The following is a 25,559-nucleotide window of genomic DNA, read 5'->3' on the forward strand; positions in this document are numbered from 1 at the left end:
AAAATTATTATTTGAATTAATTAGTAAAATTGAGAACATTTTTCAATATTATTTTCAATATCTGGATTCGAAGAATTGTCGATTTGAGGAAAAGTGTATTATGCAGTGAGAAATATATAAAACTTATATTATTATACTTTACAATCATATTGAATTAAATAATAAATGACATATTTGCTTTAAAAGTTTAGATAGATTTTTATAAATGTTGATAAATTCTACTCGGTAAAAAAATTATATATATATATATATATATATATATATAATTATATACTTATATTTAATTTTTACATAAACTTCTTTTACTAGACGTTCAAATATTAAAGTATCTTGAATAAGATCTATTTTATCTTACCTTTTAAAAAAATATATATTAAAAAGTTTTGCAAAAGTGAAATATATAAAGTTTTATTCAGCCCAAATACATTATTACAATTAAAATTAAAACAATTTATGAAATATGAGTTAATACAAAATCTTTATTTAAAAAATTACTTCTTTTACCTTATTGAAATAACAGAAAAAACATTGAAAAAAAAATTTTCTCAAAAATTATAATAAGATAATTAACAAGATTATAAATCTCTTTATATTCACTGTTTGACCAAGTTTAATTATTTTAATCTGCAAAATAAAGTTTCAAAATTTTTTCTCGTTAATATAATTAGAAATTGTATTTCTATATGCATTTGCTTACAAATTTTGCGAAAAACTCCTTCAATTAAAGTAAATTGAAGTAAAAAATATCTAATTTAACTGCATATTTGACATATAATAAAAACATCACGTTTAAATATTTGTAATTGTCCTGCAGTAAAACAAAATAACATTAATAACGTAGTATATTTGTTTCATTGTATTATCATATTTTCAAATTTTCATATATTAGACTTAATGAGATATATAATCTCATGCAAAATTATACATAAACTTTACTATTTTATAACCCTCCATTGCTCTCGTTCGACAAACAAATTTTAGTGTCTCGTGAACGCTGTGCCGCGCCTATATGTGTGTCACTGTATTAGTTCTCGACGTCGTTGCTACATAGTTTTCTGAAAATTGCATGAAGATAATTGTTGAGAAAAAAACTAATAAAACATTTAAAAGTAGTAAACATAATCTATGTTATGTAAACACAGTTTATAAAAGCAAACGAAGACCGGTTCGTTGACTTATCGCAGTAAATTATGCAATAGTACGAATCACATCGACTGTACGCATTTGCTCTCTTAACACTTTCAAAATTTTTGTTAAAAATTATACGAAACAAAATCAAAATTAAGAAAACAATCATTCAAATATACTCTAAAAAATTGTAAATAAAAAATCAAAAAGTTTTAAAGTCAACTTTTATGTCATGTCTATGCAATAAAAAAAATTAAATGTAGACAGTACGTTTATCTCATTACAAGAGCGATAAAAGGTTAATATAATTATATACTATAGCAATAAGTAACAATTCTATTATATACTTGAGATTTTAATATTAACAACAATTCAATTATCTCAAACGATGCAAGACAACAGATATAGATTTTAGGAAAAATTCTCGATACCTTTTGAATTCCTTATGTTCCAGATACTCTCTTGACTTTTTTAATGCGCGCGAATAGCATTTAAGAACTTCCGTGCTCAATCGCGTTAAATGAACTCTGCAAGACATCCTCAATTTTTTATCGTTTCTGTAGTAAGAATTTTTATTCAGTTTAAGCTTTCTTCTCTTCCTGGAGACCATAGACTCCTCGTCGTTCTCAGGCTCGCGATTACGTTTAGTGTTTTTCAGAGCGCTTATTGTACTTTCTGGCAAAATTTGTTCGGAATTGGAATCTTCATCGGAAGATGCTAAGAGTTTTATCTTCGCAAAGTAATTTTTTTCAGAAGAATCCAATTCGGATTTCTTGTCAGTGGATTTCTCCGACTTCGACGATACGAGCGCGGAATCATCTGAATTCGACTCCAATAAAGTCGTTTTGGCGGCTTGTTCTCTCTTAGAACTCTCATCTGAAGAAGTTGCTTCTCGACGAGATCTTTTATCTAATTGACCATCACTATATTTTTCCGATGACGATAACGACGATAAAAATATAGAATCCTCCGAATTCGATTCCAAAAGAGCTTTCTTGGCGGCCTGTTCCTTCTTGGCGTTCTCATCAGAGGAGTTTATCTCTTGGTCTAATTTGTCCAATTGATCGTCACAAAGTTTTTCCGATGACAAATGTATAGAATCGTCTGAAGTCGATGCTAAGAGAGCACTCTTGGCAACTTCTTCTCTCTTAGCGTCCTCATCCGAAGAATTAATTTCTTTGCAAGATATCTTATTTTCTGCAACATTCCCTTCAGCATTAGTATCTGTTTTTTTTATAAAAGTCGAAAATTTTACCGTACTGACGCTATTGACATCGGAATCATTGTCTTCCGTTCCGTTTTTCTTTTCAGTTCGATTAGTATCATTTACGAATAAATCTTTAGCTGGGTTGAGTACTTTTTTATCGGCAAGAACGTCCATCGTGTCGGAATCTGTCGCCAATAAAGCCTTTTTCGCCAATGCTTCAGCCTCGTCAGATGTTTCCGATGTATCGGAATCCGTCGTTGTCGCCAGTAAATTCTGTTTCGCTAATGTTTCGGCGTCATCGAGAGACTCGTTGTCATCGGTATTCGTTTTCTTTGAACAATCGTAAACTTTCTCATTGGTGACGGGTGTCATCTTCCTCTGATTATTTTGATTCGATGAATTTTTCTCTCCTTTATTATCATCAGATAAAAGAGGCATCTTCTCTTTTTCGCTTGAGACTTTTGCTTTATCTTGCATAGAGCCATCGCGAGAATCTAAAGATTTATATGTATGCGAAAATTCTCCTTTTTCAGTGCTCTTTTTCATATCAATATCAACTTTTGATTTACTCTTTTCTGTATCCTCGAAAGATGTATCAAACATGTCCATTGATTCGTTGATAACTCTATTGTTTGATCGATCCGTTTCATTATTTTTCAATGTCACACTCTTACAATCATTTCTTAAAGAACTTTCTATCTCAATTTCCTCATTACAACTTTTAATATTTGCTTGCTTGCTATTGGCATTAGAATTTTCATCCATCTCGTTGTTACTCTTATCGCATTGTGAGAACGATTGTTTTATACTCGACCGTTCCGTGTTATTTTTCCTCTCCTTTAAACCTAATACGGGGGAAGCTGTCACATCGTCTCGCCCATCTCTATCATTTCTATCATCACTCCTCGATGCATTTGACATTTCATCTTGAGTGTCAGTGTTAATTTCATTATTGTTTATATAATTTTCTGTTCTCGATGCATCTGTTGCGTTTTTGCGTGAAGTTGTTGGTATCTTCCGTGATGATTCCGTTTCGTTCGCCGAAAATATTTCCTCGCTGTCGCATTCAGACACGGCCGTTCGGTCTCCGTCCTTCATATCGCTGGAGACATATTTATTCTTGTTCATCATGCGCTCTTCACCTTTTTCCGAGAGTTGTTCGTTATCACTGTCTACTTTGCTCGAATGACCAGATTCTCTTCTTTTACTCTTAATCCACAATTGATAAGAATCGGTCAAATCCTTCTGCTTCTTTTCCAACATCGTCTTTAACTTGTCAACTTTTTCTATAGACTTCAGTACGTATTGTTCTACGTCCTTCTTGCCATACATTTGCTTCAAAGCTTCCATATGCGTCTGAAAGTTAGAACAAATTTCCTTGAAGGCTTCTAAAATCTTTGTTATATTATCAAGATTCCGATCCGATTGTTCGTTTAAACTGTCGTTTAAACTCCTATTATCCGTGAAATTCTTCCCACGAGGTGATTTGGTATAATCTCTCTCCAAATCTACCAATTGCTTTTTAGAATATTTGTTGCGATTCACTTTCTGAAGTTTTACCTTCTGGAATTCCTTGCTAGAACTATTATCCGAATCATCTTCTTGAATCTTAGAGAACTGCCGCTGCATTGATAACTTGCCGCATTTTCCTTCGTCTTCCTGAGTTTTCCTTTTATTTTGCTTTTTAAACTCCTCGTCCTCAGATTTGCTGTCGGTTGAGTCGTATCTCTTCGTCTTGTCATTCGATCTTGCGTTGTGAAAATTATCCATTTTCCTATGCTGTTGTTTATTATCCTTTGAAGTTCTCCTTAATACACTTGACGTTTTATTCGTTGTCGTATCATCCTCATTGCTTTCGCTGTCGAAGGAACATGCACGACTGTTCGTTTTTCGTCTCACTATTTTTTCAGATTTAGCATTACGTTTCTCTGCAATTGGTTTAATCGACGACATATTGGTGGAATCATTATCCGAGTCACTAGGTACATATCTCTTCAATGTGTTCTTTCCTTTTACCAATTTTGAACTTTTCGATACGGAATTGCTAAATTTCATCGTTCGATCTCTCTCTTTTCGATTATTTTTTTTATGTGAGACAGACGAATCTTCGCTGGACGAATCTTCGCTAGATGAATCTTCGCTGGACGAATCTGTCAGTTCAACTTCCAATACTTTTTGGTGAATCACGGAGTTCGCAACATGATTCATGCGACGATTTGTTTGCGCAGTTCTCGCAGTGATAAATGACTTTTCAGAAGAATCATCATCCTCTTTGTCACATAGTGTCGAGAGATTTCTTTGTACCTCTTTAGTTCTTTTTATTCGTTGCACCTGAGATGGTAAAACACGTTTTTCAAGCTTGTTGGTACTTCTCTTGCTATCCTTTCTGAAACAGAAGACCCATTCCACATGTATATATCTTCTCTCTTTCCGGATTCGAAGTGTTTGTGTATACATGCATATGCTCCAATTCTTCTTTAACTTGTTTACTCTTGAACTTTTTAGTATCTGTCAGCCAGTCCTGTAGCTAAAAAACGCGATAGATTTTCTATTTTGTTCTTCACTCATTTGCACTCTTTCTTGCTTATACAGAATTTTGTCCTTTTATCAGATTATGTTATTATAACAGAACGGACTAACAGTATTATTAAAACATTAAATTATACATTAATTATAAAATAATGCATTATATACTCTAAGCATCATCACTAAAACATGCAACTTAACTCTAAAAAAATTACTACTTTATCGCTATAAAAACTTCGATAAATTTTCATAATAAAACAGTTTTATAACAAAAATAGCAATGCATGTACAAACTAGCAATACATGTTCTACATTCTGTGCATATACAGCTTTGATCAAAAGTATTTAGCACACTTCATACTTTTTTAATAACTAAATTTAAACAAAAATTTAAATTTCAATATTTACTTTTGTTGCAAGAATATTTTAAACATAGATCCTTTTTTATTAAATCTCAATTTCAGTAACCTGACAACGTGCTGATAAAATTTGATTTTCAGCAACAATTAATAAAAAATATATCAACTAATTCAAAATTATTTTTTTCTGTAAACTAGTGTTACCTTTTGTTTAAAAAATCTTTTAAACTTATGTATAATGGCAGTAATCAATAGAAAATAATACAGATAAGAATTTTCGATAAATAAAAAAATATGTAGATGCCTAACATTTTTGACCAAAGTATATGTAATATTTAATAATATTATGACAAAAATATATATTTTAATAATTATATTAAGAATTTCGTACAAAGACCAAACAAGTCTACCGATTTAAGAAATCTAAATTATGTCAAATCGTTCTTCAACCACCACATTATGAACAATTTTAATTATATCGACAAAAAGCAAACAAAAAACAAACAATATAAATAGGTAATAAATATAAAATTCTTATAAAAATTAAGTAAAAGGTGAATTTATGTTTTTATTAAATAGGTTTTTAAACTATTAATGCCTAAAAATTTATTTTAACATCCATTATGTCCAGAAAAAAATTACTATATACTTACACAAAGAAAAATATAAAAGAATATTTTCATTTAGAGCGATTGTAAAAGAATAAGTAAAATAGCTCGATTTTGACTTCTAATGTGATAAAGTAAAAGTAAAAGTGTATTTTCTTGCAGTTTTTGAGCTTTTGAATCTAATTCTAATCTGTAAAAAAAATATAATTTATCAAGAAAATATTCAAATTAGCATATAAAACTATTAGATATAAGAAAATATTTTAAAAAACCGTGTATTATTAAAAGCATGAAACCATAGTAAAATAAATATTACGTAAAAATTGATCAATATATGAACAATACAAGTTCATAAATAATAAAAGTCTTTTATTGGGCCGTAAATATTAAAGATCAAATTGAATCTTAATAAAAAAACATAAATTAATACATTTATAAAGCTTAATAACAATTCGATATGTTTAAAAACTTTATATTTAACTTAAATACTTTCCAAGAATTAAAACTTCTGGAATGTCGGAATCCGAATCAACAGCTTAAAAAACTAGGAAAAAAAAACGTTTTTACTTGTCACTCTAAGGACCAATCTCGATCGATTTTATCCATTCTTTACATGTAAATATAAATGTAAGAATAAATATAAATAAAAAAGAAACAAACTGTGTTTTATATTTTAAATAATATCTCCTTATTCACCTTTATCATTATGTTATAAAAAAAGGGCCATGTAAAAGATTAATATATCGAAAATACAGTAGTATCAAACATTAGTATCAAATTAAAGGATCACATCGGTACAATCGGCCAAAAAAATACATAATTTTTCAACGTGGATTTTAATTGTGCCAAAGAAATAAAAAAGCTGTAGACTTGTACTTTAGCATTTATATAAGTATGCAATAAAAGTATAAAATATGCAAAATAAAAAATAATATTTTTCGTACCATTTATTAAAATGTTATAAAAAATCAAATTTTTTTGTACCGATCACTGTCGATGATTGAAAAACGTAAAAAAACCCTATTATAAAAATGTATTATATTCTTTAACCATTAAACAGGTTTTTTTCAAAATTTATTAAAATTTGACTTTCAAAAATTTGAACTTTTAGTTTGACATTGTTGGCACAAAAAATTATTTGTTAATATTTTGCAAATTAACAATGTTACAAAAATTTTCGGTCAATGCTTGGAGAATATAACACACTTCAGTAATGTTATCTTTTCTTTTCAAACAATCCAATATGTTAGAATATTATCGACACCAAAATTTAACTTTTTATAACATTTTAATAAATGGTGCTAAAAATATTATGTTTCTTTTTATTTTGCATATTTTATACCTTCACTTAAATAAAGTGCTAAGCCACAAGTCTACAGTTTTTTTCGTTAATTCACGTTTAATTCTCGGTTGTCACACTGGATCCAAGGGACCTGGTCTTTTTATTCTCTGTTCAGTTAACTCTGACGTATATTTTTTAAATACTTGTAATGCTATCTTTTGTTAATTTGATGTATTAACTACGACGCCTAGTAATAGTAGTGCTGGGCAAAGCGTCAGTTTGCTTTTGCGGCAGCTGTGCAAAGTAAAGTATGGGTCCAGAGGACCCATATGTGACAAAGTAGTACAATAAAGCTATTAAAAAAAACTTTGCTTTTAAAACATTATTTTGACTCAAAATATGTAAATATATGTGTAATATATGATTTTTTTCCTCAAGAAATATCATGTGTGCCATTAATAAAACGTGCACAATTGTGCAGCATCATGCTGTACAACATGCTTTGCTTGTCGAAAATAAGAAAAAAGATAATTTTGGCGGAAATCCGTCATGAAAATCATTTATCTAAATATTTAAAAGGTAGTAAATACATAGTTTCAGACTCGGATGAGGAAGAAGATGAATATGAAAATGATCCACAAAATCACCCCCTCTTTGATAAAAAAAGATGCAGAATCGGTCCGTATCACCGATCAAGGATTAAAAAACATAGCTACAATGCCCTTTTTGCTTAATGCCCACGTGTGACAAACACAAGGCATACATCTGTACTGCAAGTTTTAGAAAAGATTAGAAAACCTTAGTTTTTTAATTAGTTTTTGATGTTTTTCTGAATTTTGTATTCATATTTATGTGATTTTTCAAACAAAATTTTTTCCAATAAATTGCGTTTACTTCAATACAAAAATAGCTCGTTTTTGTGTCTAAATAAATATATTTTTGGAAACACTCATTAACCTGCTATTTTTTTTCATTAAATCTTGACCTTAATCAATTAAATTTTCAGCTCAAAGTATTAAAAATTTTTTAAATTATATATTTTTTTTAATAAAAATTACGTTTACTTTAATACGAAAATAGCTCGTTTTCGTCTGTCTAAATAAATACCTTTTTTGAAACACCCACTATCCTATTATTTTTCTCATAAAGTGTCGTATCTTAACCTCATTCGGTTAAATTTTTAGCTCAAAATATTAAAAATTAAAGTCATAATTTTTTTTCATGAAACAAAAAATCGCAAAAACTGATAACTTCACAAATTTTTTTTTAATATGAAAGTATAAATATTTTGACTTCTTAATATAAGTAATATATTATACAAACATTGAAGTTTTCTATATATTTTTTTGGTGCCATTATGTAGATTTATTTGAAAGTAATCGCATTTTGAAATTTGGTATTGGATCCATTGGATCCAGTGTGACAAATTTGTCACAGGACAGATATGTGACAACCGAGGGTTAAAAATTTCCTATTTTTTCGGTCAATTACATCAATCTGATCCTTTAAAACTAATCTATTCTATTTAATAATTACTGCCAAAAATTCTATTTTTGCTTATTATTATCATATCATATCTTTAATTATCGCGCGTTAAAGAAAATTATAAACATTAATGGATTATATGTGTACAATTATCTAGTTTTATTTTTTTTCTTGCAAAAATGTTTTCACTTCCTTTTCGTGGCATTTTTCCAGATGCATTCAAGCACGTTACATTGCGAGTCGAGTTTTGTAATAGTTTTCCTTAAGATAAAAGTATTTAGCAGTTACATGTTTTTCTACGTTTTTTGAAGACCTGTAAAGATTTATCATTTATACAGAATGTTCTGTAAATATCGTAACAATGTTCAAAAGATTTTACAAATTCGAATTCTTGGCATCTCGAAATCTCCAAAGATATTTGTTCTTTTTGGTCCAAAATTTTTATTTTTCCATAAAGTTAGTATTGAATAATGTGAATTAGTATTGAATAATGAAAATATACTTTTCTTGATAAATTATACAAAATTTCTTCAAATAAGCAAATTATGTCTGTCGATATATATTTCATTTTAACATTTTACATTTTAAAAATAAAGATATTCTTAAAAAAAAAAAATGTTTTTGTGTAGATAGTAAATTTCAAATTCCTGCAAAAAGCAAACAAAAGACCACAAAGAATTAAATTTTTTAAAAATTACTCCTCAAAATATTAATCAATATTCTATAGTATAACATTGTTTTTACACCTATTATATAACCCAAGAAAATTTAGTACACATTTAAACAGTTCAAATTAAAGTTTTTTTGTTTCCTTTTAAAATTTAAATTTTTGGACTGTTTGGTTTTTGTTAAAAACGTTTCGTGTATATTAAAATACTTGACAAATGCATGAATGTAAATGTGCATCAAAAATTAAAACGTACATTTATTTACAATTCAATTATTTACATTTATTTACAATTCATGCACCTAATCATACTCACTTGGGAAAGGAATCCATTACAGCGGCGCATATGGTTTGCAAGTCCCAAATCGATTCAGGATTACATAAGAAACATACTCAATCTTCCTTTTCCGCATCCAACAACGACAGTTTCACATTCCTTTTTGTACATTCCTACAAATATAAATAGTGTACATTCACATATATCGTTATACACCCAGTTTCACAAAAAGCAGTACGCTAAAAATGTGACAAAATTTAGGTCATATTCAAATTTTTGTCTTTCCACAATGATCATAGAAATGCAAACCAAAAAGCATTTAAGAGAATGCTAGACTGCTCGTCAAACTTGATCGAGGTCGATAATATAGAGTCATTCATTTTTCCTTGTTCATAAAAATATTTGCTTCAAAATACAAATTATATAACTTATACGTACAAATAAATGGTGTCCCTCAGTTCAGAATAAAATTGAGAAATAAGATTATATTCGTAAAATTACGATTAAAAGCCGTACAAAAGTTATTTGTGTGATCAAATTTTCAGAAATCTGTAGCAAAAGTACTTAAATGAATAAAATTTGAAAAAATAACATTTTTTTACAGTTTAAGAGGATTCTGGAGTGCCTTTGAAATTTAATCGAGGTCGATAATGTAGAGTCATTCATGCACATCATTAATGATATTTCATATGTATTTCTTGTATAGATTTAGAAATTCTTTTCCAGAATTAAAGTACACATATTAATATCAATCTATGAATTGAATTTTATATTGAGAACAAAAAAAACTTTTCTCATATTGCTCTATTTATCGACTTTTTACGTATATATATACTTAACCTAAACTTTCGTTTTTTCATTTTCCAATTTGCGGAATGCGAATCTTTTTTTCTAGGCTTCTAATCTTATTTCTAATTGCACGATATTATTCCTGAGTTTTTTCTAGGGGACGACGTGATTATTTTATACATATAAACTGTGGATTTTTCGTATAAAGCAAATATTGTTGTTAGGTGACTAATAAATAACATTTTTTTTTTATTTATCAGAACAAATCGTACGTCGCCCCCTTCATTTTTGTGCGTACTTTAATCCTGTAAAAGAATTTTGCATTCTATTATTTCAATTCGAAAATCCAAGTTCCCTAAAAAATGTCGGTAACTCTGTCACCCCGGATCCTCTTAAGGTTTAAGGAGATGCTGGAGTTGTCTGTTTTACCAACAAAAAGATTAGGGGTAGGGGTAAAGAAGGTTGAAAATGTAAAAAATGTTTCATGACGTCATCTTGTAGTTCTTCAGACTAAAAAAATTCTATCAACAAGAATTACAATTGCAATATTGAGAAAACAGTCAATTCGCTTTCACCCCCATTAGAGCCGCCATATTAATTTTTCTGGGAATTGTGCATTAAAACTAATGTCAGAAATGGAAAGAACCACCCTTTTTACTACTAGAAATGTATTTATGGAATTTTTTTCTCATAAGGTGTGGCTAAGATACGCAAGTGTCCAAAAATGCACGATTGGGCAAAAATGCGTTAAACTCTAATTTTTTAATCTTTTAATTAAAAACTGAGTTTTACAACATAACCACTCTTTCTTAAAGAGTAAAACCACTGTAAAAATTAAAGAAAAGCCTGATAATTAACATTTTTTTTAATAGTAAAAAATAAATAAAATAAAAACTTCTTTTAAGGTTTTTATTATACATATATTAAAATATCTAAAATAATTTTTTAAAAAAGTTTTTATTTCAGATGGCTACTGTACAATTCCTCATGCTCAACCATTTTTTATGGCCCTCCGCGACTAGCAACACATTCTCCTGAATGATAGCACTTAGAACAAAAAACCAAACATTTTCAAAAACTAGATAAAATTCTCTAGTAAAAACGTAGGAAAATAAAAAATATATTGACTTGTAAAAATGGTACAACTATAAAGAAAGAATTTCATTTTTTTCAAGCTAAAAATTTTGCACAAATTTGTTTATAACAAAAGAAGTTTTGAAATAATCATAAAAGAGAGCGTCTCAGATGCGCACAGATCAAAACTGACACCACTAATCATCTGCTTTATTAAATTAAATTAATTACTGCTTATGTAAAATTAGGATACATTTATAGAATTTAATTGATGTCCGTTTTGATCTGTGCGCATCTAGGACTCACTCTCATCTCTACAAAATCTCTACGTACTTCACTAGAGAATCTATTTAAAAACATGACTTTAAAATTTCAAATCAATTGGATAAAAATTGTATGAGTTATGCTGCTAACAGATTTGAAAAACGTAAATTCGAGAAAAACGCGTTAAAAGTTTCGGTAACTTTTTTCCATTTAACACAAAGAATTGACATTTGTACTTTCAATCTGCGATGCTCGCTCTATACAACTGGCCTTCCAGATCCAAATTATCCAGCTGTTCTTCTTTTAATAAAATAGATAAAACTTCTACAGTGTTTTTACTCCTTAAGACAAAGCACAAAAAAATTTTTAATTTGAATCAAATTTGAGCGTATTCATGGGCTAAATAAATTTTTTTAAATCTTTATCTTAATCTAATAAAACATTTTTGTAAATTGTACTTTTCTCTTTAATTTTGCCTTTTTAAATTTTTTTACGACCATTTTTGACCAAGTTATAAGCGATATAAATGATCAAAGAAAAAACATTTTAAATTTAAACGCTCGTAACTTGGTCAAAAATGTTCGCGCAAAAATTACAACAGATTTGAAAAGCTAAAAACTACTTTGAAGTTTTTTATTGGTTTATTTGATAAAAAAATGTTCTGTTGTTTGAAAAACCACTTCAAAACTAACTGTAAGAATTGCATATTTTCCTTTATTTCCAACATTTGACGATACTTTTAAAATAATCGTTGGACTTTAAAGGTGTCCACGTTTTCTTTAAGTTAAAAGTACCCTTAAATTATGTGCAGTGTTTTGCAAGAATTAGAATTTTTTTTCCGTATGTCCTTGAAGACTTGAAGAGTGCATCCCTTCCACCCTTCCTTCTTTATATAATCAAACTCTCGGAAATGACGTGTAACATAAGCACAACGATCATTTTTTAACATTCATGTTTTTATCGCAAAGAGCAATTCGGATATTGTTGTACACATGTTCATAATTTTTTCTCGGTCTGTTATTGCAAAGCTTCCGATATTTAGTTGAACAGATAATTACCCCGATAACCATTTCTGAAAAGGCAAATGTTGGCAACAGATTCTATTTGCCAAAAGGCAACAAATGTAAAACAAACTTTGGCATTAAAAATACTGCGCGCATAATTTTAGCAAAAATTCACCTGTTAGTCAACAGATTACTTAGCAAAATGATGGTGAAACAGGAAAAACAAATTTGTCAAAAGCATTGACGAAAGATTGATGGATAAATACCAAAGTGACTTTGTTTAGTGCAAATTGTCATCAAACTGTCGGCAGAAATGCAACAGTATAAAGGTGGTTATCAAATACATCAAATTAGTGATCAATAGCATGCAGATATGTCGAACACGTTGACGAGAAATTGATGCAGATTAATACATTCTGTAGTTGGCAATAAAAAACAATGTACTGAACGTAAATCAAAATTTATAATCTGTTGTTCCACTTTTTCGCTTATTTTGTGCGTTCATATGTATAAGTGTCACATCTTTAAAAAAAAAAGCACGAGAACGTATGCCCTGATTACCGGAATACTCTTGGTATTGTTTGCAACATAAATATAAATTCCATAAATAATAAATATAAATTCCATTGAATATCACGTACATATTTTTAAATAGTTAATTTATTTGCGAGAATAAGATATCTAGTGTTAGATTTTTATTTTAAATAATTTATAAATAATTTATAAATTTTATTTTTTTAAATATAGTTTATCAGTTTTTAAAAAATCTCTAACATTTATCATTTTCCAACAAAAATCAAATATTTATTATGGTCCACGCGCACAAAAAATTATAAGCGTGTTTATTTTCTTACGACATTATCAGAATCATAAAAAGTTCTTCCATTACATTATGTTAATATTTTTACAAGTTTGTGTAATTTTACATAAAAATATGTATAAAATATCCCACACGGTATGTAACATTGCAGAAATATTGTAACGTTCAAAAATGGTATAGAAATATTTCATTAACATTTTGATTGTAACTTTACATCCAAAATATTTCAGAAATGTATTTGCTTCGTGTTTTTATAAAATTGCTAATGCAATATTTCTGAAATCCTTTAGAAACATAGAAAAATTTGCTTTTATATTTGAATGTTCTGTAATATTAACAAAAAAAGTGACAAATATAATATTTCAGAAGTATTCCTAAGACATAAAAGTAACATATTTACATTGCACAAATAATATTTCTATAAAATATTAAACGCAATATTGTATTTAAAATATTTTTAATAAGTTTCTGAAAATTGCATAAGTAATAAAAAATTAAATTACACTTAAAATAGCTACCATAAAAAATTTTTATTGTATTTGGTATTTTTGTTTTTAAATAATATTTTCATAAGATGTTCTATACTTTTGTGAAAACATTACAGATGTATCTTCGACAGATATTAGTGATTTGTTTCGAAAATAATTGTAACGCGTTTTCCAACTTAAAACTTTATTTTCTATGTAATATTATTTTAATCATGTAATATAATTTTAACTAGCTTCATCACAAGAAAAAAGCAAAAACATATTTTTATAAATTATTCTTTATATTATTTCGCATATTTAAAAATCAATAAAAAACTCAGTAAATTTATATTTATTTATAAACATATTATTTAACTATACTTTTATCTTTCTGACATCTATTGAACTAATCTAGAACAAATACTACTGTGATAAAAAAATAAGGTGAATTTTTCATTTAAACTTTACGGGTACTATAAAATCATGAAATTATTTTTTTTGTGGATAGTACTGTCTTTGCATATATGCATTTCATGTCAATATATTCAATTGCTGCAGAGCTACACGTGTTTTTGTAACCATACAAAAGTAAGTTTTTCAATTTTTACTATGTCTAATTTTGTTGAGCAAAGAATTTGTATTAAATTTTGCGGAATGAATATTCTGCCGCGGAAACGTTGAGGATCTTGCAGAAGGCCTTTGATAATAAGGCTATGTCGCAAAAAAATATTTACAAGTGGTACAAAGACTTAAAAGAAGGCCAAGAACGAGTTTAAGACAAACAGCGCCCTAGACAAAATTAAGTGTTTTTGGAACCAATCGAGACGCGTTTGAGGCACAAAACATCTTTTAAAATGATTTGAGTTGATCCAAATAAAATTCCTGCAGCATCAGCAAGGTCTCTAATTGTCAATCGACGATTTTCGAGCAAATCTTTGATTTCCTTGACATAGCTTTCATCGATAGATGTTAATGGTCGTCCGGGGCGCTGTTCATCTTGAACTCGTTCTCGGCCTTCTTTCAAGTCTTTGTACCATTTGTGAACATTTTTTTGCAACATAGGCCTTATCACCAAAGACCTTCTGCAACATCCTTAACGTTTCCGCGGCAGAATATTCATTCCGCAAACAAAATTTAATGCAAATTCTTTGCTCAACAAAATCAGACATAATAAAAATCGAAAAACTCACTTTGGTATGTTTACAAAAACACGTGTAGCTCTGCAGCAATTAAATATATTAAAACTCTGCATAGATGTCAAAGACAGTACTACCAACAAAAAAAATTTCATAATTTTATAGTACCCGCAAAGTTTAAATGAAAAGTTCACCTTATTTTTTGTTCACAGTAGTATGTATTCGTAAACATAAAGTATTCATGGATCATCACGAAATGTTAGTCCGCGTACAATCTTTGAGGTCAAGCAACGTTAACGGCGGCTAACAATTGGATGGATAACGTTTTTTTGTTTTGTATAAATTAAGCTATTATCCCAATAAAACAGTACGTAATATCCATATTAATGCTACGTAGATCGGAATCGTAAAATTGTGAATATTCGAGTGGACATCCGCTCAAAAACGATACTAGAATCTACGTGGATACGATCATAGATTCGATGTAAAAACCATGTAAAAATTTTACAAATTTTAAAAACATCCTCGTATATACGTACTCTCTCAATTTTTGGAGTAAAACGTCACTCCAAAAGAATGGGATTTCATTCTAAGTGATAGTGAAAATACGGCTACTTAAAATGAAGTAATATCTCACTTCTTATAAGAATTAATTGTTTGCTCGTTAGGTGATCTCTTTATTGGACTGGAGTGAAGGTTCCATTTTTCTTGTAGCAAATCGTTCACTCAATTAAAATGAGTAAATCATAAAAGTATTATATGACGGTCCTCTTCCACATTGGGCAGATGGTAATTATATATATAATTGTTGGTTGTCTTAATCGTGCGCGAATGGTCTTTATGTAGCGCGTCGGGTGCATCTTACTCCTAAGAGATTTACACCGCCTGTCAACGGCGCCATGCACTAACTGGCAAACAAGCGCGCGGTATTTCTCGAAATATCCATGTAAATTCCCTATAAATATTTCTTAATAGATATATCCACAGAAAATTCAAGATATTTCAAAGATAAAAGAATTCGATGCAGTGATAAAAAAAGAACATTGCATCCACGTGGATAACTTGTGGAAAAACCTGCATTCACGTAATCCATGTAAATCATGTGGATTCCACGTGAATGTCACGTAACTGTTTTATCGGGGTATGGTTCGAGTGGTTGTGATGTTTGTAATGCACCATTGCGGTGGAAGATTTGTGCAATGTGAGTATAAACTAGACAAGACGTGTACCCAAATGTATTTTCTAAAATGTTTCTGTAATATTTTGCATGAATGTTTTAGAAATACCGAAATATTACAGAAATGTTGCAGAAACGGTCATAAAATATTTCTGTGATATTGCTGTAAAGTGTAATATTTCATATAAAATGTTTTAGAAATCTTACATTGCGAGTGGGATATATAAAATAGTTTGTCAATGATGTATTATATATTGTACACACGCAAACAAAAATGTCTAACCGTACAGAAAAAATAAATCCTTACTGTAAGTAATTTTTTATTCTTCGCTATATTCCTTAATATGAGCATGAAATGCTGTTATCAACTAGAAATATTTACTTACATCAATAATAAATAAGTTTGTGTGAATTCCAATAAGCAAGAAATATTGTGTGTGTGTGTGATCAACGTTTTTAAAATGTTAATTTTAATGAAATTTTCATAATATTATAACTTAATGTTTCATAAATATTTTTAAAATGTAACTTAATAATATTGCTGTCCTAATATTATTAAAATATTTTAGAAACATTTATTAATGTTTTTTAAATGTTATTAAACGTTATGACTTAACGTCTAATAAACATTTTTTTAATATTACTTAATAATATTACTGTCCTAATATTATAAAAATATTGTAGAAACATGAGGCACATGTATTACTTGCCTTTGATGTATTTAACACCCCCTGCTTAGTATATTTTTGCCCTGTAGCCTTGCTTGGGCATAATAAACAAATCAATCAATCAATCAATCTCTCTCTCTCTTTCTCTCTCTCTCTCATAAATATTCTTAAAATATTTAATAATATCTAAATATTTCTAAAAGATTTTACAGACATAAATTAAAATATTTTTCATGTGTTTATAATACAAATTATGTTATCATATAAATTATTCAATTTTTATATTTTGTTCGTACATATTTATATTTATGTGTTATACATATACGCATATATCGAGTCACTGTGACGTTGGCACCGCAATTTTCTGCACCTCAAGTTTTCATAACTGTTCTACTTGCACCTCAAATAGTTCTAGAGTTCCTGATAAGTTTCAGAAATAGTTCCGTTGATTTAGTTAAAAAATGAAATTTGAAGGTATGAGCTGCTAATTTCCTCTGGCATTAGTACTAGTAAAAAAACTAAAGTTATATCAACATTTCTACTTGCACCTGCAATAATTCTACAGTCCCTGATAGATTTTAGCAATAATTCCCTACATTAAATATATTTAAACAATTTAGGACTTGGTTAGGTGGTGTGAGAGTGAATGGTCGTGTGGCGGTAGCGGTGTGAGAATAGGGATAGGAATAATCGGAATAACGAGATTTAGGTTGTAAAAATTGTTGTAAGAGGGAAGAGAGGAGAGTAAAGTTGTAGGATAATTGAAGGGAACGCGGTAGAAATACAAGATAAGATCAGAATTTGAATAAAAGATTATAGGAATAGAGGTTAGAAGACGTAGTCGTACGCGGGAAAAGGTATAGAGAGGAGAGTGTAAAAAGAGGTAAAGAATGTTAGAAGAGGCTACAGAAATCTAATAGGTAAGATATAAGATATAGGTAGATACGTGTGTCATAGTGAAGTGATAGAGGATTATAAGAAAAGAATGAGTATAGAAATGAGCAAGAGAAAGTCAAGTTAAGTTAACGTTCAAAGGTTCTAGAGTGATGACTAAGCGAAAATAAGAGGTAAAGTGTATATGTTAATGAAAGCAAAGGTAATATAGTTACAGAATTATGTAGGATAGGTAGAATAGGTAATAATATTGTCTCAGTAAGAATAAGAAATTTAGAACAAAGGAAGGAGTGAACTCAGAACACATGCCTTGGATGATGAAAATGACAAGGATAAAGAAGAGGAGAAGGAAAGGAAATGCAGAAAGAACAAGAATAAGAGAGGACAATTTGCCTACAGAACGGTCACGCTAGGAAAGAGTGAAAAAGGCAAATGGATGGAGACTCTGGTTCTGGTAGGTTAACGGTTGTACACTAGAGAAGAGGAAAGGTTCTATGAAGTGGCAAACAAAATGTAGGAGAGATAAATAAATTGAAGAAAAAAGAAAATAAAAGAGTTTTCTGGTCCGAAAACAAGAAAAGGATGGATCAGAGATGCAGTAGAGAGAAGAGATAACGGGCCTAGGATAATGGCTGTATACATTAGAGAAGAAGAAAGATAAGTGCTATGAAGAGATGAAAGAAAGGTAGGAGAAAGGAGTAAAATGAGAAGAATAATTTAAAGGACTTTCTGGACCAAAAACAAGAAAAAGTTAGATCAGAGATGCAAGAGAGAGATAAGACAAGAGGAAATATTAAGGTAAAGGATTAAAAGGAAAGGTGCAAAGGATAGAGTTTTATTGGTTAGGTGATCCATATAGTACGTGAAAAAAGTAAAGAAAAAAGGGTTGCAATCTCCTTTGGGTTATGGATCGGGATTTGAAAGCAGCTCCCAATAGTACAAGAAGAGAAAATTCAGGAGGTACACGAGAAGAATATAAGATATAGAAAGAAATGAAGATGGAAAAAAGATTCGAGGACACAAGGGTGACAGGAGGAATAGAAGAATAAGGAGTAACAAATTTAATATGACAAAGAGAGCAAAACTGGGAAGAGGCTGTGCGATGGGTTCATTGTCTTTCAGAAAGTAGATAGTAGATTAATAAAACAGGTTAGGTGCACGTGGAGTAGAAGGATAGGAATTATAAGTAGAGTAGAAGAGGATAGAATTATCAATGTATGTAGGGAATGGAAGAGGTAGAGCAGTTTAATTATCTTATCGTTATGTCATGGTATATTAAAATATTGAAAGTGTGTAGCGAGAAAAATGATTTAAGTAAGATTATATTGTATTCTATGTAGGATTCTCTTCTTGGCAATGAATGCTAAAGAGAAAAAAGATTTGTTGTATAAAAAGGATTCTTGCAATTATAGAGTAAGATAAGATAAGATACATTAGGTTTATAGATATATAGGTTTATTTGATAGTGAGAAGCCATGCGACTGGAGATTAGGATAGAAAAATAGTTAAATGATTGGAGAAATATATGTAAAAATGTAGAAGGTATAATATATAAGATATAGTATAAGATATAGAAAAAGGTAAGGTGTCTAGAAAATAGAGGAACTGAATGTAAATAAACAGATAAATGTCAAGAGAAGTAATAATTAATAAATTAGGAGTTTAGGTTAAACCAGTATAAGATAAGGTGCGGATGAATGCAAGGTTAAGATTTCGAATGTAAACCAAGTCCCTTCTTGGCATTGTATATGCTTGAAGTAATAAAGATTCTATATTTAAACAATTTTTTTATTTGACCGCTGGCACCGCACCACAAGAGTAAATTACCACTTTATGGCGAATTCCATTTCGACTTTACAGCATCTTCTAATAGTTCTGCAATAGTTTCAATACTTTTTGTAAGTATAGCTTACAGTTCCCTTTGAGAAACAATTCCATTTATATGTAACCTATTCCTACTGTCACGATAAGCATTTATACATGTCATGAATTATTGGTTAACAATAGAGCGCCAATCAATTTAAAGGAATTTTCTTTTATATATATAAAAATAATCATTAACAGCACGCTTAGATGACTATATTAAATCCTATGTCATTGTTTAACTTTGTATATAACTCGACATGTGTACAGCCGAATAAAATGTTATCGATAAAACTTACAAAATGTGTTAAAACTATTGCAGAACCATTAGAAAATGCCATAAAGTCGGCCGAAACTTGCCATAAAATGCTAGTTTACTCTTGTGATGCGGTGCCAAATTAAAAATCATTTAAAAATGCCTAAAGACCGGAACTGCTGACGAAATCCACAAAATATATTAGAATTATTGCAAAACTATCAGAAAATGTCACAAAGTCGGCTGAGATTCGCCATAAAATGCTGGTTTACTCTTGTAATGCGGTGTCAGCGGTTAAATTAAAAATTGTTTAAAAATGCCTAAAGACCGGAACTGTCGACAAAACCTACAAAAAGCGTTGGAACTATTGCAGAACTATTAAAAAATCCCATAAAGTCGAATGGAATTCTGGATTTATGGCATAAAGTGGTAATTTACTCTTGTGATGCGGTGTCAGCAATAAAATTAAAAAATTGTTTAAATATATTTAATGTACGGAACTATTGCTAAAATCTATCAGGAACTGTACAACTATTTCGGGTGCAAGTAGAACTGTTAATATAACTTTCGTTTTTTACTAGTGCTAATGCCAGGGGAAATTAGCACCTCATACCTTCAAATTTCATTTTTTAACTAAATCAACGGAACTATTTCTGAAACTTATCAGGAACTCTAGAACTATTTGAGGTGCAAGTAGAACTGTCATAAAAACTTGCGGTGCAGAAAGTTGCGGTGCCAACTTCACAGTGACATACATCAATCGAAATAATTGTCTTTGCGCGTTTTTTAAAATATGATTTTGGTTCTTTGTCTTTCGTTTAGAAATATGTTTTGTCTGTTAAATATCGCCTACTAATCATGTGTTTATCATGTGTTTGTGTTGCTACGTTTACATAATTAACAATGTTATATTAACTTTGTTATTAATAACACTCTTGCGGAAAAAATTTGTATAAATATCTAAAAATATTTACTAAAAGTAAAAATTTATAGAATTTTTTATTGTTTTATATAAATATTATTTTTTGTAGAAATTTTCAAAAAGTAACTACAAATTACTATTTTCTATTAATATTTTATAATTATATAGTTTTACCTTTATCAAAAGAACAGAGCAAAAACATGTTTTTATAAGTTATTCCACATGTTATTGCGCATATGTAAAAAAATCAGTAAAAAAATTATAAATTTATTTTTATTTATAAATATATATATTTTTTTAAGTAAAAGAATATAGTAATTGAGAACTAATCCATTAAAAAAAAAATTATTTAACTACAAGTTTCATCTTTCCAACATCTATAAAACTGATCTATAACAAATATGTTTTCATGAGCATCAAGTGTTCATGGATTATCACGAAATGTTAAGTGTTGCATAGGTCTTCAAAGTCAAGCAACGTCAACGATAGTTCACAATTGGATAAGTGACTGTTTTTCTGATCGTAGAAGTTAAGCTACGCCAAATGCGACTGTGATGAGGTAGTAACCCTGCTTGTTGAGAAACAATGTAAATTTAATTTTTTTCTTACATTATAATTATGTTATTTCAACATTTTCACAATGTTATTTTAACATTTTCGCAGTGTTAAAAAAATATAAATGCAATATTTACAACATTGCAAATGTGATTTCAACATTACCGAAACTTTCAAATTAAAGCCAAAATTTATTCATAATGATGTTGTATACAACGTTAAAAACTACATGTAATACAACTTGGAAACGTTACTATGTTAATGAATAACATTATAATAACGTTGCAGCAATAATTTTTTGCTTACTGGGATATTTTATTCTTAAGATAATATTCTTTTCATTACCTATTGCTATGTGGCGCTATGTGGGTTTTCTCGGAATAAAATGCACCTTCTTATGAATAAAAGAGATACTTGTGTGAATCTAACACCCGACTTTTAAAAAAATATTTTTTTATAAAAAACATTAGCATTTTGTTTGTAGTTGTTCGTAGTAACAATAATTTCGTTTGTAGTTTAACAGATTAAAGAACATTAAAATTAAAAAAATGACTTGCACATTGAGATATCTTAAATTTTCTTGCGGAACTTGATTTAGAATCGTTTGTAGTTGTTTGTAGTGATATTGCTTTCGTTTGCAGTTAAACCGTTCGCAAAATATAATTATTTAAGAGAAGTTCTCTGTTCAGGCCTGCCACAAGTGGCATAAGGGCTCAAGTTAAAAAAAAACTCAAATAATCATTTTGGTGCTTTCCTTTTTTTTGGTGTATATTATTTAAAGTTATTAATAGTGAATATGAAAAAAAATTCGCCTATAAAATACTACCTTCTTATAAAAATAAATTACTAAAATAATTTTTCTAAAAATTAAGAATAAACATTTTTTCACTATTATACCATCCTTAGATAACTAAATATAACAATTTGAAATTCATGTTATATCACTAACACACATTTATCACACTTACGTGATCTATTGCTTCAACTATTATAAACTTTTTTTATCCTATCAATTATTTCACTCAAACGAGAAAGTGCATTGTTTCAAAAATTTAATAGTACATTTCTGGACAGCTAAGATGTATCGTTATAAAGTTTCACCAACATCTGTTCATTATTTCTACATTTAATACGACGATAAAAAATAAATTGTGGCAAATAATAAAAATTCATCGATTCCCATAAAAGCTCATGTATTAGATATTAGATAAAATATTTAATATCTAAATAACTAACTAGTTCAGCTTTCTGAAATTTTGAGAGTCAATTTATATCACTAATTTGAACTTCTCTACAAAGTTTCATGAAAATCTGTTTATTTTGATTTAGCAGCGGAACTCCTTTAAACGATTTATTGATCGTTTGTAGTTAAACCGTTCGCGAGATATAATTATTTAAACAATTTAGTAATAACAAATTATATCTCGCGAACAATTCAACTACAAACAAAAGTAAAATCACTACAAACAACTACAAACAATTCAGAATCGAGTCCCGCAAGCAGATTTAAAGTTCTAAACGCGTACAATATAAAAACTGCGTTAAAATAATTAGAACTGTCGATACTCGACAGCATCTAGTCCCCAAAATACAAGTTTTTCGGGAAAAATAATTGTTTAAAAAATTATCTAATTATTCCTATCGCCAAAACTCTTTAGAAAAACATTGTGCGCATCCAGGACTATATGAGAAAGCGTTAAAATAATTAGAACTGTCGATATTCAACCAGCATCTCACATCTAATCCCCAACGTCTAGGCACAAAAATTCTGGCAAAATAATTATTTAAAAAATTGTCTAATTATTCCTATCACCGGAACTCTTTAGAGAAACATTGTCCACGTCCAGAACTACATGAGAACTACGTTAAGATAAATAGAACTGTTGATATTCGATCAGTATCTCACATCTAATCCCCAAAATATAAGTTTTTCATGCAAAATTGTAAAAATTTTTCTAATTATTCCTATCTCCGGAACTCATTAAAAAAACAATATACGCGTTTAAAACTATACAAGAATTCTTTTAAAATTAACAAAACTGTCGAAATACGACTAGCATCTCACGTCTAGACCTATAAACACAAGTTTTCCATCACGATAGTTGTTAAAATACTTTCTAAATGTTTTTAATTAATTTTGTTTACCTGAGATGCCAATTACACACAACATACGTGCGCAGACGCATATACACGCACATTTTGTAACAATAATTTTCTTTTTACCTAATTTAATCGTCAAAACTATTAAGAGAATGCTAAACTGCCCATCAAACTTGATTCAGGTCGATAATGCAGAGCCATTATTTATCCTTGTTCATGAAAAAATTTGCTTTAAAATACAAGTTATATAGCTTATACTTACAAATAAATGGTGTCTCGCAGTTTGGAATAAAAGGAATAAGACTATATTTGTCAAATTATGATTACAAGCCGTAAAAAAATTTATTTATGTAATCAAAAATTTTATTCATTTAAGCGCTTTTATTATATAAATATCTTTTTTTACGGCTTGTAATCGTAATTTGACGATTATAGTCTTATTCCTCAATCTATTCCAAACCCGGGGAACACCATTCATTTGTACGTATAAACTACATAACTTGTGTTTTGAAGCAAATATTTTTATAAACAAATAAACTTTAAAAAATTTTTTGCATTTTTGGTCTTTATCTAATCGTCCCTGGGCTTATTTGTGTACGTACTTTAAAAGTGTAAAAGAATTATCAATTCTATAAATTCAATTCGAAACTAAATGGTTGAACAGAATGTCGGTAAAACACACGGCTTTAGTATCCTCTTAACAGAACGTCTCTAAACGATAGAACTCTACGAATTTTTTCTTTTCTGTGATCATATATTTAAAATACGATAAGATGCTATCATATGATTTTAAAAGTTAGTAGAATTTGCATATTTCGAGAGCAACAAATTCTGACGATGCCCTCCCAGCAAACACAAAGTTACGTGTAACGTGCCTGTTAGTTATAATTTCCCACTCAACAATGTAATTGTAATATAACACGTGTGTTATATTACAATTACATTGTTGAGTAAGAAATTATAACTAACAGGCACGTTACATGTAACTTTGTGTTTGCTGGGCTGGTATTAAATTTAAACAAGCAACAAATTTTTCTCAGTTTATTCTTATGACTTTGCATGTTTACTATTCTTTTTTATTGTTTAAATTAATTTTGGGGATAATAAATTAAATATTTCATGAGCAACAAATTTCCGTTTTATTATTATATATAATTTTGTTATTTATATATTGTTCCAGCCATGAATAGCCACGGAGTACCGGCAATCGTGGACTAAACAAAAGACATGCTGACAAGCAGAAATCTGACCGCCAATTATAGAGATAAAATTCTGGAGGCCGACCGACTGAGAGTTGTTCACGAAGTAGTGTTTTGTTGCTTACTAGTGGTGAATAAACTCTTGAAATTACCCAAAGAGAAAGGTTTCCGGGTCTACGGCTACGCAGACGACATGGCCGTGGTGATCAAAGGAAACTTCCTAAGAACACTCAGAAAGTGCTTAAAAAGAGCCTTGAGAATTATAGAAGCATGGTGTAAAAAAAAAGTTTGAAAGAAAATCCTCTCAAGATCAACGTAGAGGTCTTTACAAGGAAATACAAACCGGATCCAATAAAATCGTTAAGATTACTGGGAAAGAAGCTAGAGTACATAAGTATGGTCAAGTACCTTGGAATCTTAATTGACTCCAAGTTAAGCTGGAAACAAAATCTCTTGGAAAAGACGGAAAAATTTTACACGTCCACGTGGGCGTGCAGAAAAATGATAAGCAGGTTTTGAGGCCTTAAATCCGGGATTGCCTCATAGCTATACAAAGCTACTACTACCAAAAATCACTTATGCCGCTGTCATGTAATGACCCAGGATAAAAAAGGTGGAGGCAAGGAACCTGCTAAAAAACCTACAGAGTAACTACCTGAGAATGGCAGTAAGGGCCATGAGAACCACACCAACAGACCTCGATAACCATTTCTGCTGTGACAAATGTTGGCAACAGATCCTGTTGCCAAAAAGACAGCAAATGAGAAACATATCTTGTCATTGCAAACACTGTTAGCAGATATTCAGCAAATATTTAGCAACGCCTGTCATC

At 29.5% G+C, this 25,559-nt stretch overlaps 1 protein-coding gene across 1 annotated transcript in view; it reads right to left on the bottom strand.

Annotated features, from left to right (window-relative positions):
• Positions 1 to 25,559, bottom strand: part of LOC105837417 (transcriptional regulator ATRX) — an 87,321-nt gene that overhangs the window by 57,004 nt on the left and 4,758 nt on the right. Inside the window, exons 3-4 of the mRNA XM_012682189.3 lie at positions 9,579 to 9,712; positions 1,560 to 4,721 (exon numbers count right to left, since the gene is read on the bottom strand). Coding sequence (XP_012537643.1) covers positions 1,560 to 4,721; positions 9,579 to 9,595 — 3,179 coding nt within the window. The 5' untranslated portion in view covers positions 9,596 to 9,712. The remainder of the gene's footprint in view (positions 1 to 1,559; positions 4,722 to 9,578; positions 9,713 to 25,559) is intronic.

The sequence above is a fragment of the Monomorium pharaonis genome, chromosome 1 (assembly GCF_013373865.1).
Source record: "Monomorium pharaonis isolate MP-MQ-018 chromosome 1, ASM1337386v2, whole genome shotgun sequence".
Lineage (NCBI taxonomy): Eukaryota > Metazoa > Arthropoda > Insecta > Hymenoptera > Formicidae > Monomorium > Monomorium pharaonis.